At 43.2% G+C, this 16,343-nt stretch overlaps 1 protein-coding gene across 9 annotated transcripts in view; it reads right to left on the bottom strand.

Annotated features, from left to right (window-relative positions):
* Nucleotides 1-16,343, bottom strand: part of CLIP1 (CAP-Gly domain containing linker protein 1) — a 124,802-nt gene that overhangs the window by 14,938 nt on the left and 93,521 nt on the right. For all 9 annotated transcript variants that reach the window (XR_002179402.3, XR_002179401.3, XM_019950160.3 and 6 more), the window contains one exon: nt 14,542-14,662. Coding sequence is in view for 7 of the 9 variants with exons in the window: in XM_019950160.3 (XP_019805719.1) it covers nt 14,542-14,662 (121 nt within the window). In the remaining 2 variants the exon portion in view is untranslated. The remainder of the gene's footprint in view (nt 1-14,541; nt 14,663-16,343) is intronic.

The raw sequence follows: 16,343 nt of genomic DNA, 5'->3' as shown, positions 1-16,343 counted from the left end.
TAGTTTCATGTCATTGTGGTCAGAGAACATACTTTGCAGGATATGATGAGACTTGTTTTATGGCCTAGCATATGGTCTACCCTGGAGAACGTTCCACGTGCACTTGAGGAGAATGTGTCTTCTACTATTTCTGAATGGAGTGATCTAAAGATGACTGTTAGGCTTAGCTGATGTTCAAGTCTTCTACTTCCTTGTGGATCTTCTGTCTAGTTGTTCTATCCATTACTCAAATAGAATACTGAAATCTCCAACTATTATTGCTGAATTATCTATTTCATCCTTTAATTCTGTCAGTTTTTGCTTTCTGTATTTTAGGGCTCTGCCATTAGTTGCATATATATTTGTAATTGTATTTTCTTGAGGGATTGATCTTTTTACCATTATAAAATTTCTTCCTCTGTTTCTAGTAACAATTTTTTTTTTTTTCGGTACGCGGGCCTCTCTCTGTTGCGGCCTCTCCCGTTGCGGAGCACAGGCTCCGGACGCGCAGGCTCAGCGGCGACAGCTCATGGGCCTAGCAGCTCCGTGGCATGTGGGATCTTCCCAGACCGGGACACGAACCCGTGTCCCCTGCATCGGCAGGCGGACTCTCAACCACTGCGCCACCAGGGAAGCCCCGATGTTGCTTTTTAAAAATTAATTCTGCCGATGTCTGCATTTTAATCAGTGTTTAACTCACTTACATTTAATGTTATTATGCATAAGGTTACATACTTTTTTTTTCAATTAATAGTTTATTTTTTTAAAGAAGTTTCAGGTTCACAGCAAAATCAAACAAAAGGTACAGAGATTTCCCATAACTCCGTGTCCGCACACATGTACAACCTTCTCCACTATCAACATCCCACAGGACAGCGGTGCATGTTACAATCAGTGACACATCATTACCACCCAAATTTCCATAGTTTACATTAGGTTCACTCTTGGTGTTGTATATCCTACGAGTTTTGACAAATGGAGAAAGACATGTATCCACCATTGTAGTATTGTACAGAATAGTTTCACTGCCCTAAAGACCCTTGGTACTCTGCCTATTCATCACTCCCTCCCCCTTTTGCCCCTCACAACCACTATATTTTTGTCCCCATAGTTTTGTCTTTTCCAGAATGCCATATCTTTGGAACCATACAGTATGTTGCCTTTACAAATTGGCTTCTTTCACTCTGTAATATGCATTTAAAGTTCCTCCATCTATTTTCATGGCTTGATAGGTCATTTCATTTTGGTGCTGAGTAATATTCCATCATCTGGATGTACTTCAGTTTATTTATCCACTCACCTATTGAAGGACATCTTGGTTGCTTCCAAGTTTTTGGCAATTGTGATTAACTCTGCTGTAAACATCCATGCACAGGATTTTGTGTGGACATAGATTTTCAATTCATTTGGGTAAATACCAAGGAGCCCAATTACTGGATCATATGGTTAGAGTACGTTTAGTGTTGTAAGAAACTGCTGAGCTGTCTTCCAAAGCAGCTGCACCGTTTTGCATTCCCAGCCGGGGATGAGAATTTCTGTTGCGCCACGTCTTCATCAGCATTTGGTGTTACCAGAGTTTTGGATTCTGGCCATTCTAACAGGTGTGTAGTATGATTTCACTGTTAACTGATAATTCCCTAATGACATCTGATACTGAGCACCTTTTCATATGCTTACTTGCCATCTACATGTCTTATCTGGTGAGGTGTCTGTTGAGGTCTTTTGTCCATTTTTTAATTGCGCTCTTCATTTTCTTGTTCTTAAGTCTTACAAGTTCTTTGTATATTTTGGCCGACCGTCCTTCATTACATGTGTCTTTTGTAAAAATTTTCTCCCGGTCAGCAGCTTGTCTTCTCATTCTTTTCACGTTGTTTTTCACAGAGTAGAAGTTTTTAATTTTAAGAAAGTTCAGTTTATCAATTCTTTCTTTCACGATCATGTCTTTGGGGTTGTATCTAAAGTCGCCTGCATACTCAAGGCCATCTAGGTTTTCCCGTTATTTTCTAAGAGTTTTATAGTTATTCACTAAACATTTAGGTCTATGATCCATCTTGACTTAATTTTTATAAAGGGCATAACACCTGTGTCTAGATTCACTTTTGGGATGTGGGTATCCACTTGCTCCAGCACCATTTGCTGAAAAGGTGATCTTTGCTCCACTGTATTTCCCTTCCTCCTTTGTCAAAGATCAACTGTCTATATTTATGTGGGTCTAGTTCTGAGCGCTCGATTCTGTTCCACTGATCCACTTGTCTACCCTCTTGCTGTACTTGATTATCGCAGCTTTATACTACGTCTGGAGGTTGGGTAGTGTCAATCCTTCAACTTCGCTCTTCTTTAATACTGAGTTATTTGGGGTCTTTTTGCCTCTCCATACAAACTTTAGAATCAGTTTGTCGATATCCATAAAATAACTTGCTGGGATTTTGATTGGGATTGTGTTAAATCTACAGATCGTGTTGGTAAGAACAAACATCTTGACAATATTGAGTCTATCTGTGAACATGGAATATCTCTCCATTTATTTAGCTCTTTGCTTTTGTTCATTAAAGTTTTGTAGTTTTCCTCAGATGGACCTGGTACATACTTTGTGAGATTTTTACCTACGTATTTCATTTTGGGGGCTGCTTACGTAAATGGTATTATGTTTTCAATTTCAAATTTCACTTGTTCATTGCTTTGACATAAGAAAATGACTGACTCTTGTACACTGAACCTTGTATCCTGCAGCCTTGCTATAATCACTTACTAGTTCCAGGAGTCTGTCATTCTTTTGGATTTTCTATGTCACGTGATCTGTGAACAAAGAGTTTTACTTTTTCCTCCCCAATATGTATACCTTTTATTTCCTTTTCTTACTGCATTGGCAAGGACTAGGAGTACAATGTTGAAAAGCAGTGGTGAGAGGGGACATCCTTGCTTTGTTTCTTATCTTAGAAAGAAAGCTTTGAGCTTCTCACCATTAAGTACGATGTCAGCAGTAGTTTTTGTAGGTATTATTTATGAGGTTGATGAAGTTCCCCTCTATTCCTAGTTGGCCGACAGATTTTATCACAATGGGTGTTAGCTTTTTCAAATGCTTCTTCTGTATCTACTGATATGATCTTGTGGCTTCTCTTCCTTAGTCTGTTGATGTGATAGATTACATTATTTGATTTTCAAGTGCTGAACCCAGCCTTGCATCTCTGGAATAAATCCTACTGGGTCGTGGAATTGTATACTGTGCTCCAGAAATGGAGGAGACAGCGGTGAACAAAACAGAAAACTGCTGCTCCTCCCTCAGTCAAGTGGTCTGACTGAGCCTACAAAAGCAGGAGTATGTGTAATGGTTCCGAACGTCAGCAAATCCTTCACTTCACACAAGCTAGTATTTTTCTTCACACAAGCTAGCAATTTGTTTTAAATCTATCATTCCTCCTTTTAAACATTGTTGGGTTTAATTTGCTAATATTTTGTTGTTACATACTATTTTGATTCCACTTACGTTACCTACTAGAAAAGGCAAAACTATAGCACCATAAAAGAGAGAAATGGTTTTCAGGGATTGGGAAGTGATTGACTATAAAAGGAGCATGAGAGAAATTCTGGGGGTGAAGGAAATCTTGATTTTGGGGTAAATTATATGACTATATACATATATGTCAAAACTCATCACACCATATACCTATGAAGGGTGAATTTTATGTAAACTATACCTTTTTTTAATACCTTTTTCTTTTTTATAAATTTATTATTTATGTTTTGGCAGCGTTGGGTCTTTGTTGCTGTGCACAGGCTTTCTCTACTTGCAGCGAGCGGGGGCTACTCTTTGCTGCAGTGTGCGGGCTTCTCATTGCGGTCGCTTCCCTTGTTGCAGAGCACAGGCTCTAGGCACGCGGGCTTCAGTAGCTGTGGCACGCGGGCTTCAGTAGTTGTGGCTCCTGGGCTCTAGAGTGCAGGCTCAGTAGTTGTGGCGCACAGGCTTAGTTGCTCCACGGCATGTGGGATCTTCCCGGACCAGGGCTCGAACCCGTGTCCCCTGCATTGGCTGGCGAATCCTTAACCACTGCACCACCAGGGAGGCCCATAAATTATACCTTAATAAATATAACTTCGGGGGAAAAGGCGAGTTTGAGTAGTGTATACAATATTGCTTTTGTAAAAAACAAACTATATGTATATGCTGTTACACACATTAAGAGAAGTATGGAAAGGTACACCCAACCATTTATAATGTTGCCTCCATGAAACAACAATGGGAGGAGTAATAACTTTGAAATGGTATGTATTTGTATTGTTTCATGTTACAAACACATATGATTATTTTTAATTTTAAAATAACATTACAGGGCTTCCCTGGTGGCGCAGTGGTTGAGAATCTGCCTGCCAATGCAGGGGACACGGGTTCGAGCCCTGGTCTGGGAGGATCCCACATGCCGTGGAGCAACTGGGCCCGTGAGCCACAATTACTGAGCCTGCGCGTCTGGAGCCTGTGCTCCGCAACAAGAGAGGCCGTGATGGTGAGAGGCCCGCACACCGCGATGAAGGGTGGCCCCCGCTTGCCACAACTAGAGAAAGCCCTCGCACAGAAACAAAGACCCAACTCAGCCATAAATAAATAAATAAAGCAAACTGTCAACAAGTAAAAATAAATAAACACTATAAAATAACATTACAATTTAAAAGGAATAGGGAATTCCCTGGCGGTCCAGTGGTTAGGACTCGGCGCTTTCACTGCCGTGGGCCCCGGGTTCAATCCCTTGTTGGGAACAAAGATCCCGCAAACCACGCAGCATGGCCAAAAAAAAAAAAAATGGGGGGGCAAATTTTATTTTTTAGAGGTACAAAGATATTTACAGATAAAATGACAGTATTCTAGGATTTGCTTCAAATTAATCTATGATGGGGTGGAGGGTGAGTGAGAGTAGAATTGAAGCAAGAGTGACTGGGACTTCCCTGGCACCCCAGTGGTTAAGACTCCTCGCTTCCACTGCAGGGGGTGCGGGTTCAATCCCTGGTCTGGGAACTAAGATCCCACAGGCTGCGCGGCCAAGAAAACAAAAAAAAAAAAGAAAGAAACAAGAGTGACCAAGAGTTGACTGCCTTTGGAGTGGGGTACATGGGGATTCACTGTTCTGCTCACTCTGCTTCTGTGAGTGTTTGAAACTTTCTGTAATAAAAGGCTGAATAAAAGCGAGGGTTATTTTACAGAAAAATATTAAGAAGATAACATTACGGTGAAGACAGTATACAAGTGACCATGATTTGGGGAACACTGGACCAGAAAATCTCAAACAGCTGATCTAGCCACAAAACTGTTTTATAATACAATAAACATGGTGGGTAATTTGTTTTCAATCTATCACTTAAGAAAAATACTAGCTTGTGTGAAGTGAAGGATGTGCTGAAGTTCGGAACCATTACACAGTCAGACCACTCGACGGAGGGAGGACGGTCAGTTTTCTGTTTTGTTCACCACTGTCTCCTCCATTTCTGGAGCACGGGCAGGCACACAGTAGGCACTCAGTAACTATGTGTCGCATAAACGACTGGGTCAGAGAGCCGGTAAGCTGGTGCTCTCCTCGGGTGTGGGTTGGCAGGGACACTGAGGAACCAGGGTTCTCACAGGAGGAACTCTCTGCTCAGCCAGTCTGAGCGAGCTGGCACTCAGCTGCTGCTTTTCTCGCCGACTTCCCCAGGGAAGTGGTTCATGTGTGGGCGACTTCAGCCTCTTCTCTGAGCAAGTGTTCTGAGGTCCAAAATAGCGGCGCTACCTTGACAGCACAAGACACATCCCCATCCCCTGTGTCTGCGGATTTCTAGTCTCGCCTCCCACACAGACTCCTGCTCTTCGAAGTGGCGAAGGTAACGGGGAGAGAGGAGAGGAGGATTTGGTCAATTCTGTGGACAAGCCCTTTCAGAGAAGAAACAACGAACATTAGCTGTCTCGCCTCGCACACCCAGACACACTTCTCCATGTACACAGAGCAAGAAGGACAGAGAGGGGAGAAAGAAGCAAATTTAATTTGACTTGAATTTAACAGGAGAAAGAAAAATCAAAGTAAATAAAAGAAAATGGCTGAGGGCAGAAAAATGTTCTTTACCACAAAGATATATTCCTTTCTAAGAACTCCCACTAGGCTTATACATTTATTTTGTAAAATTTTTAAGTAGAATATATTTTTTAAAAAACATAGATGTTAATATCATTTTCTTAGGTATAAGTTAATTTTAAATAATATCAAACATCACCCTGATATAAAAATGAGAAGGCTTACATACTTCCACGTTCTTTTAACTCTGTCACCTCAAATTTTGTTAGTTATATTCTCTCTGTATATTTTTCTTTTTTCTCCTTTGTCTTTGATTTGTTTTCTTTTTGTCTTGCAAATGCTTTAAGCTTACCTTCACTAAATGATCAAAATTGACATCACCAATAATAGGATAAAGCACATCAGCTGCCTCTGGCCAGGAAATGGTAATCACCTATATAGTCTTCCTGCTAAAGATGGATAACCTAAATACCATCATGAGGAAACACCTGACAAACTCAAAATGAAGGATTTTATACAACATAACTGGCCTGTTTTCAAAAAAGTCAAGTCATAAAAGACAAAGGCAGAAGAACCATTCCAGATAAAGACAACTAAAGAGACCCGAGTCAATGAATGGAACGCATGATCCTGGACTAGATCCTGAATTGGGGGGAAAAAAACCCCCACAAAAACGATACAAAGGATATCACCGACAACTGCCTACACAGGAATAGGGCCCATACATTAGATAATAGTGTTCAACTTCCTGAATTTGACAGCTGCACTGTGGTTAGGTAAAAACAAATCCTTAGCCTACATGAGCATTCTGTGTTTCATTTTTACAACTTTTTGCAAAGCTTGAAATGATTTCCAAATAAAACGTTAAAATCACAACTCTGTTCCTCATCTGTGATTCCCTAAACTGTTAGCTTAGCTGTCTATTAACCTGGATTTAGTGCTCACCTCCAGTCCCTTTGCCAGGCTTCTCCTGAGCTAGTAAGTCCTGTACATTGAGTCATGTCCTGCTTGGCCAAATTTTACCAGCAAGTAGCAGCTACTTTCCAGAAGGACTCATAGATGCTATAGCTTCTAAGTTCTTTCAAGTTTGGAAACACCTGTCTTCTTACCTGAATAATAATCGCTTGGATATGACGTTCCTGATCATATTTTCTGTCCCTGAGGACTCTGGAAACAGTGCACTATGGTTCTTTTTGTTTTTTGTTTTCTGGCCTTGAATGCGGCTGCAGTGGGCTATTTTTTCTCCTTTTTATAAGGAATCTGCTTTTTCTGCCTGGGGACCTGAAGAATTCTCTGTATATTTTCAGAAACGTTCATTAGGTCCCTGTTTCTGATGTATTTACCAGTTCTGATATGGTGTGGTTTGGGTCTTCAATTTGTTTCCTTAACTCTTTCCTCTCTCTGTTCAGCTTGTGTCATTTTACCATCTTCTCTCTGAACAGTTGTTTTATTTACATCACTTAAGCTTTTATATAACACAAAGCAATATTTTACTCTGGGTAATGTTTTCTCATGACCTGAATCCCTCATCTCTCTTTGGATTCCTAGGTTCTTTTCTTCTTTCCTCTTTTGGTACAGTATGGAGTCACTTGTTCATCTTACCCTGGGCTGCTCTACCTAGACCTTCTATTTGCTCACATGTAATGTAAATGAATTTTCCTTTATGCCCCTCCTACTTTATCTGAGACCTCCAAGCTACAACTGAAAAATCGGGCATTGCAGTCTATATATTTCTGTAGCCAGAGGGCCCTGGGGCAAGGGTGGGGAGAGTGCTGTCGGGTGACTATAGGATCTGCTGGAGGTGTCTCTCTGAGCTTTTCCCTTTAGTGTCCTGCATCTCATCTACTGCATCAGAAAAGAGGCAACTCTATTCCTGAAGGAGTGTGTGCTCAGCTTCAGCTCCAGGCAGATATTACAAGTTGGCTCTTTCAACGTCTACTCTCACCTCCTCTGTTTCCTTCCCTTCCTGGAGGAATCCAGCCTCACTCGTGGTTGGAGGTGACACTATTACAGAGATCTGAACTGTCCTCTCCAAGTGAAAAGATAAACCATGTGAAGAGGAGCCCTCTGCCCTTCCCCACTTGTCCTTCGCCTGCTTCCTTCCGGAAAGTTTCGCAGTGCCTGGGGGTGTAAGAGCCACTGAGACCGAGAGGATGAAAACTATCTGCTGAGGAGAGCAGCAGAGCAGAGAGCGGGGGCAGGGTTCCCTGAGGACATTCTTGAGTGGCTGGACCCACGGGGACTACCTACCTGTGAACTTATCATCATTTGAGCAAAAACCCACCCATTCCCACCCACCCCTGTTTACTTAAGCCACCCTGTCGGCTAGACGGGCTATGGAAAATGACAACTAGCCGTTTGTCCTGCTCTGGTAGAGGGCTGGGTGGCAGAAGCAGCGCTGGCCTCAAAAATTTTTCCCTGACTGCCTACTCACTTCTTTAGCCTAATTTTCTCCAAACTGGGTTGGGCATGGGGATGGGGAGAATCAGAGGGAAATTTCTGGGGATTCTGCTATTGGTTTTCCTTTCCCTCACCACTGTGAACAGTTTCAAACAGAGTCACACGACAATTTTGTTTCTTTTCTTGGTTGTCAGTTTCCACGTTTACAGCCTGAACCTGATTGGCTTTGCTGGATTTTCCTGAAGGTGTTTTTAACAGGTGAAGGAGTGTGTTCATTTCACGAGGTGTGGCAGCGGGAGAGAGATTCTGTGACCCAGCTTCACTCGGCCCTACTCGCCCAGAGGCCACCCCACCTCAACTCCAGATTAAAATTTGATGGCCCACGATACTACTTTTCCAAAACAAAACATGACAAGCTAAAAACAGCGTTTCCTTTCTAAACATTCAGGTCTGGGAATGCAGGTTTATTTAAAAGGCAGGCAGTGATTCATGGATCAATTTAGATGATAACCCCAGTTTTTTGTATACTCTATCTGTTATAACCTCTGTTAGGAAGAGGTGTTGATGAAATACAGTTACTGAGTCATCTCATATCTGTCCATAAGCCAACTATGACCTCATTTTGCAAATAACCAGGGGAAAAACCAGCACTATTCCCATAGTGATAGTTCAGTGTATCTGCAACCCTCACAGAGGAGAATACATGTGAGGTTTGGGAATGATACATCAGACATTTCAAAATTGACTCCCCAAGGTGACTGTTTCTATAGAAGAACTCACATCATTCTGATTATTTTTAGTATTCTCTATGAGAAAAAATAATGCTCTGCACGGTTTCCATTAATCTTGACACCACGTGACCCTGCCCGAATTCACTGTACAGTCCACCATCCACACATAGAGCAAATGTCCTGCTCATGTGGTGACTGGCTTTTGGCAACCACAGCTCTGCAATGGAGCCATGAAACTGGAAGTAAGTGGACTGGAAGAAAGCAGAAAGAGCAGTCACACAGTCTCCATATCTTATGCTGTAAAACGGGACCTGAGGGCCTGGCTAAAGATGAGATAGTCATTTCATCACTCATTCACTCGTTAAACCTGCATGTCCTGCTCTAGGAGGCCCACTGTCTCCAAGCTGTGCGGGGAGAGAGCCTGAGTGGACCACACACCCGGCTCCGAGGGTCACGCGCAGAGAGCCGAGGAGACTGCGACCCAGACCGGGGAAGGAAGCAGCCACCTGCAGACGAGAGGTGACGACGCGGCACGGGCCTCCAGCGGTGAGGGACAGGGCACGAGTCGGGGGGAGGGGGAGAGACGGACAAGCAGACACGCAAACGGCCAGGGACGGGGTGCGGTGGGAGATGCAGGAGACACGGGAGGTGTGGAGGAAGCCAGGGGAGGAGCGTCGGAACGTGGATGGTGGTGCGCGCCGTCTACAGAGCGTGCAAGGAGCCACGCGTGCGCAGCCGCAGGGAAGCGACCGCTCAAGCCAGAGTCCTTGCCGGCGTGCACTGGGGAGGCAGGAAGCCGACTGCAAGGGACGGGGAAGGAAAGGGGAGTGAGAAATAAGGCAGAAAACAAACTTAAAAAGTTTGGAAGTAAAGATAAGCTGAGAAGATAGGGCTGCAAGCGTGAAGGGTGTGGCGAGATGCAGAAATGAGGAGGATCTCCCAACCCAGCGGAAGACCCGAAGGTGCGATGAGACGCAGCGGCTCCAGGCAGGGGTGGAGGCTTCAGGAGGGACAGGGGGCAGTCTGAGTGGAGAAAGAGACTGAGACACCTGAAGCAAACGGATACATGAAACGTGGTCGATCCCTTCAATAAAATGCGACTCGGCCACGAAAAGATGAAGTTCTGACACAGGCTGCAACGTGGAGGAGCCTCGAAAACATTATCCTCAGTGAAAGAAGCCAGATGCAGATGGACACGTGCTGTACGATGTCATTTACGTGAAATACCCAGAATGAGCAAATCCACAGGGGCAAAAAAAACGGATTAGTGTTGCCAAGGGCTGGGAGGAGGGAGGGATGGGGAGTGGCTGCTTAAGTGGAGTTTCCTTTCGGGGTGATGAAGATGTTCCGCAACTAGACAGAGGTGATGGTCGCACAACACTGTGAATGGACTAAGTGCCACTGAATTGTACACTGTAAAATGGGTAAGACAGTACATTTTATGTTACGTGTATTTGAACACACACACACACCGTGCGCACGCACGCACGCACACACACACACACATCCCCAAAACCAACCCAAAGCAGCATGAAACCAGTCAGGACATAAGGAAGGAAACAGTGTGAGAGCAAACCGTCAACAGCAATTATAATGACAATCTTCAAAACCATCAGTCATAAGAAAGGCTAAATTACGTGAGCTATTAGGTTGAACCATATGAAACTGCAGAACAACAGCTACTTCATATGTTCAATCTCATACAGACTCTTTCAAAAGACGAGGCACCCTACGCGACATTTTATGAAGATTTCTGTCACAGGCGATGCCAGATTAACCCCAACACTTCTGCTTCTCACAACCCTAACTGACCCTGGTTGTCACTCCCCTCCCCTCTTAAAATGAAAAACCCTACTGGGTAAAGGGGACTTAGAGAGGAACGGAGAGGGTCTGATGGGGCAGGCAACGAGGAGTGTGCACACGGGGCTCTGCTTCTGGCTTAGCCAGCTCCACCCTGGAGGGCTGCCAGCGAGCAGGTAAGCCCCACAACTGTTCAAACACTTCCTCCCGGGGGACATGGCACCCGCTTGCCAATCAAGGCAGACGAGGGTTTCTAAGAAAGCACAGAAGCTATCATCACTCTCCACGCCTTTGACCAACCTGTCCTGCTCACTGTTAGCCCTCTTAATTTCGGGACTCCTTCATCACCTTTTAAGGTGATAGAGAGAATGCTCTACAAAACCACTGTCACAGGGGAGCAGGGATTCTTTTATTTCAACAAATAATCTGACTTCCAAATGACAAACAGGAAATGAAATAGCCCTCTTCATGAAGATGGCTTCTCAAGGAAATCAAAATCCTTAGCCCATATTCCCAGTGAGAGTCTTAAGATGCAGGATAGGATGTCCCTTGCACTCTAGTGGTTAAGACTCTGTGCTTCCACTGCAGGGGGCGTGGGTTCGATCCCTGGTCGGGGAACTAGGATCCCACATGCCACGCGGCGAGGCCAAAAAAAAAAAAAAAAAGATGCAGAACAGATTCTGGAATCTCGTGGGTTTTCTAAGCAAAATAAATATTTGAGGCAGAAAAAAAGTAACAGTAGAACTGAAAGTATATTTTTATAGTACTGTTTGACCCCACCTACCCCACTCCTAGCTCAGAAGGTTTTTTTCTTTTAATTTTAACAATAATTACGAAGTACATAGAAATAAGTTTTATTCTCAGTAAGGGACAGGAGCAGGCAAACAGGCTTACGAGTTAGTCAGACACGAGTTCTGATCTCAGCTCCTCCCCTGCCTAGCTCTGTGTCCTTGGTGAACTGCTTCAGTTTTCAGCCTCAGCTTCCTTTTGTCTTACAAGATAACCTTACTGTCTCAGGTATGTGGTGATGATTCTGTGAAACAGCGGCAGAGCAATCCGCTCAGTACACGGTCAGCGAATGTGGTGCTGAGCAAAGGGACCGGGATGGAACTCGGGTCCCGGGTCTGTCCCACGTCAATCTAGTCTCTACTGTCTTCACTTTATTATTTTTTTAAATATTTATTTATTTACTTACTTATTTTGGCTGCGCCAAGTCTCAGCTGCGGCACGCGGGATCTAGTTCTCCAACCAGGGATCAAACCCGGGCCCCCTGCGTTGGGAGCGCGGAGTCTCACCCACTGGACCACAGTCCTCCACTGTCTTCGCTTTAGAAATGGAACACTATGTCTATAGTACTACAATTAAAATTCTTTTTTTTTTTTTTTAAATAGGGTTTCTGCCAAACTCTGTAGTATATTTCTGAACAAAGTTGATCAATAGTTCGGCTCAACTGCAGCAAGTAACAAAGTGGAAATTCGTGATCTTACATAAGTAAGCAGTACCCTAGACTCTTGGAGATTATGTAGGAAGAGTAATAAAAGCCAATGAATTAATCAGTCTTCTTTAGCCTAAGGCTGCTTCTAAGTTATTTTAAGTGGGGGAATTCTCTCCACTCTTTTGAAACGTGTACACGTCAAGGGAAGCAGTATCTGCAGTCTTCCTTGGTGTCCACCGTCACTGTTCACAATCTCTAGTGTCGCAGCCTATCATGGTTTAGTTCACAGCCGCTTGCTTCTCTCTCCAGAGTAAACACAGGGCCCTACAAAGGGCCAAACAACCCCTGCTTTTAAGGGAAGTCACTGCCCTGGTTGTTTCTTGCAGGTGCTGTTTTCTAACATTCTTCAGAGTCACTGAGCTTCAAATGTTTAGTCCTAAGACCTTTTCAAAAAGAAGGTAATTCAAATACCAAGGCAAAAGAGAAAGGGCTGGAGGATGGAGAGGAACCCTGTAAACCTCTGCCCAAGGAATCGTGATGCTTCCCCCTTAGTCTTTCCGGTTCTGAGTGACAGAAACAAGAAATGTAATCAACAGTCCGGTTAAGGTCAAAACGTGAGACAGGAGGCTGACCTCTGTGTGTTCTCTTCCCATTGGTGGATTCCACGCTCTCCGTCAAAGACGTTCAGTGAGATGAGATAAAAGGAGACGAACAGACTCAGCACTTGGCCGAGATCCTTCCCTTGCAAGTCCTTACAGACACCCTGATGTCAGAGGCACCCACAGGGTTTCAGACGCTCTGGTTTGTGCCAGGAAAAAAAGAACCTCATCTGGTCAAAGGGCTTCTGTTTTCCATGAACCCCGCTTTCTCACACAGTGACCAAAGCAGAGTGCAGCAACCCTATTTACGTCAACCCCCTTTGATCCTTTTCCTGACCCAAATCAGAAAATGACACACGTCTCCCGATGCTATTGGCTGAACGAGGTTGAGCACATTACTACCTTCTTTGGGCTTCCGTTTCCTCTTTTACACGTGGGGGTAAGGACAGAGTTCCATCTCATGGAACTACTGTGAAGACTGAGAGGACAGCTATCGTGTATTCGTGCCTGTCACACAGTAAAATAAGAGCCACTGAATGTGAGCTGCCATCACCAGGAGCATCGTTGTTGGCCTGGAGTCTGGAGCCACGGGCCATTTCTCCAGTGAAGTGAGGCAGCTGTGGAAAGCTCTAACGAAGACTTTCAAGTATGAAATCAACTCTCTGAAGAGCGCCTTCACTACAAATGGCACCACGACAATGGACACTCAACCTACTCCATCCAAATGAGAATTAGTACTTGCAAAGTATGCTTGTGAAGAAAAAATTCTTGTCCCCTTGACGCGCAAAGCAAGAAATAATGACCACACAGTAAAATTCTCTTAAAAATGTCATTTTTTGGAACTTCTGCTCTGAGGTCAGACGTGACTAACAGTCTAGCGTTTTGATTCAAGAATAAAAAGCAGAATACAGCATCCTTTAAAATCAGTTTTGCTTCACTGTTTAATAAACTTGTCAGAAGCCTTTGTAATTTAAATACGGAAACAAGTGGGTTGTGGTTAGCTTATCGTTCATTCCAGGTGTAACACACGTCCCGTACACCAATGCACACGAGTGCACATGTAGACACAGTTCCATTAGGAGATGCTTAAACATTTTTTTTAATTTAAAGGAAAGCAGAGTCCTATTTAAAAACAGCTGCCAACCCTCACACCAAATCTGTCTTCTTGGAACCTTTTTCTTAAAACCAATTTTGATGAAAGAAAAAAAAAACCTTCGAGAAAAAAAAATTTTGAAACCCAAGCAGTAGGGAAGAGATACTGTCCCTATCCATTTAAATACATTTTTGCCATAAGATCATCTGATAAAGATCTTATTTTCTACTTGCCTGCAAGTTCCCAGCGCTTTTTTTGGTTTTGTTTTTAAAGGACCTGTCAACTCACTCCTACCCAAGTCCTACAGCAGCACGCTTGAAAACCAGGAGACACAGAACACAGGTGACTTGAAATCCCATTTGCACCACCCCACCACATGGAGCACGTTCTCTGAGGAGCCTCCGAGCGCCCTGCCCACAGCAGCAGACACCAGCGTGGCCGGGCTGGGAATGCCCACCCAACGCCCACTGACCTTTTGATGACTTGTGACTTCGTCCCTGCTTCTCCCCAGCTCCTCGGCAAGTTTCACGTTCTCTTCTTGCAGGGCTGAAAGCTGCTGGGACTTCTGAGCTGCTGCCTGCTTTAGGGTTTCTCTGCAAGGACAGTGAGTGCAGGGTTACCATAGAAACAAGACAGGCAAGGAAACTGTGGGAGACGACCAGCTTCACAGCACCAAGGAAAATATATCTGGGTCACGTGCCTGATAGGCTCTATAACAACAGAAGGCAGCATTCTCTACGTGCAGGAGGGGCCAAGTGGCTTTAACCTCTCAGGAGGAGGACTGCTGCTCACATGTATTCCATTTTTTTTCAAACCTGATAAACACTACATCCACTCTCTCATCACCCACACTTACCCCACTTCTAAATACTCCCCATACAAAAAGCAGGGTCACTCTAAAATAAATGACAGATGAAATGGTCATTATTCCCCTTACTTCCATTAGAAAATTATACTTAAACCTATCATGTTGATAAAGTGATTTACTTTGCTGCCACGGCACTGTTCCAACTGTACAAATCTGTAATCTGTTTTTGTTTTTTTTTTCTGGCAGAAATGTACATCTGATGGTTCCATTTGCCAGTATCTGTCAGAATCAAGTGCTGGCGGGAATCTGGGTATATTTTCAGGACAATTAGAGGTGAAATGCCCAAAGGAAATGCAGTTTTCTAATTACATAACAAGTGTTTTGTTTTGATTGTATTCTTTCCATACTGCTAACTTGAAATTAAAAGAAGCAAATAAAAATACAGCTTGCTAACCATATTATACCATGAATATCAGCATATAAAACGTGAACAGGGTAAATGTATTTATTAAACATCTTCCCATTATTAAGCTTAATTGCAAATATACATCCCAAATTATCCTTTATACGTGGACATTGAAAATAGTTGATTTGATTGTTGGATTTTAGTTTTATACCATAGAAGGTTCTGATGCAATTATGAATTTTAAGTCTGTGCTGGCTACATTCCATTTAGGGAGCTATCATACGTGGCTGAATTCTGAATCAAGTCATCTGGGTATGAATCCATCTGCTGATGCATGAACACATCTATTTTTAACTTCAGTTGTCTAATGGGTGGCAGTGCTTGGCATCTTCAGTTTTCTTGATTTTTAATTCTCCATGTACCTATAACATACCTATGGGGCTGACCTCATGAAGATATAGGGGAAGATGTCTACACAAAAATCCTCTTAGCACATTAAATTTGGCATTTTACAGAGATGTTTATTTAGCAAGTGAAGAAAAACTGAGAAGGAATTTTAGCCTCAGGTAATTAGTCATTCAAAAGCTGGGAGGCCTGATTTTAATTATGGATCAAAACACACGCGCACTACAGCTAAAGTTCATCTTCTGGCCAAAATCCATCAGCTCTTGACAAATCAGAAGATTTTACTTATGATGAAATCATCATAAGCCAAACCTTTTATTCCCAAGTGGTCACCACCTTCATTAGGGGCTATTTGGTTTCAGCATTTGTGTGGCCTGTCAGTGATAAGTTCAAGATCCTGTTCTCTTTTAAAGATTTTCATGCTTTAAAATTTTTTAAATCCTTGGTTTCTGTTAAGAGCCCACAGTAGAGAAAATTAAAACAAGGAGTCAAAGAAATATCAAGATGCCCTAAGATTTATAAAAATGATATTGGTTCAATGTTTTAAAACCTGCAAAACGATTTCATGTACATTTAATCCTCAAAGCCCAAGGAAGTGAATGTTATTATTTATATTTTAAAGATGACAAAATTGAAGCTCAGGTAAGTGAAAAGA

The sequence above is a fragment of the Tursiops truncatus genome, chromosome 13 (genome assembly GCF_011762595.2).
Source record: "Tursiops truncatus isolate mTurTru1 chromosome 13, mTurTru1.mat.Y, whole genome shotgun sequence".
Lineage (NCBI taxonomy): Eukaryota > Metazoa > Chordata > Mammalia > Artiodactyla > Delphinidae > Tursiops > Tursiops truncatus.
Note: the sequence above shows the minus strand (reverse complement) of the source record. Positions and strands in the feature narration are given on the sequence as shown.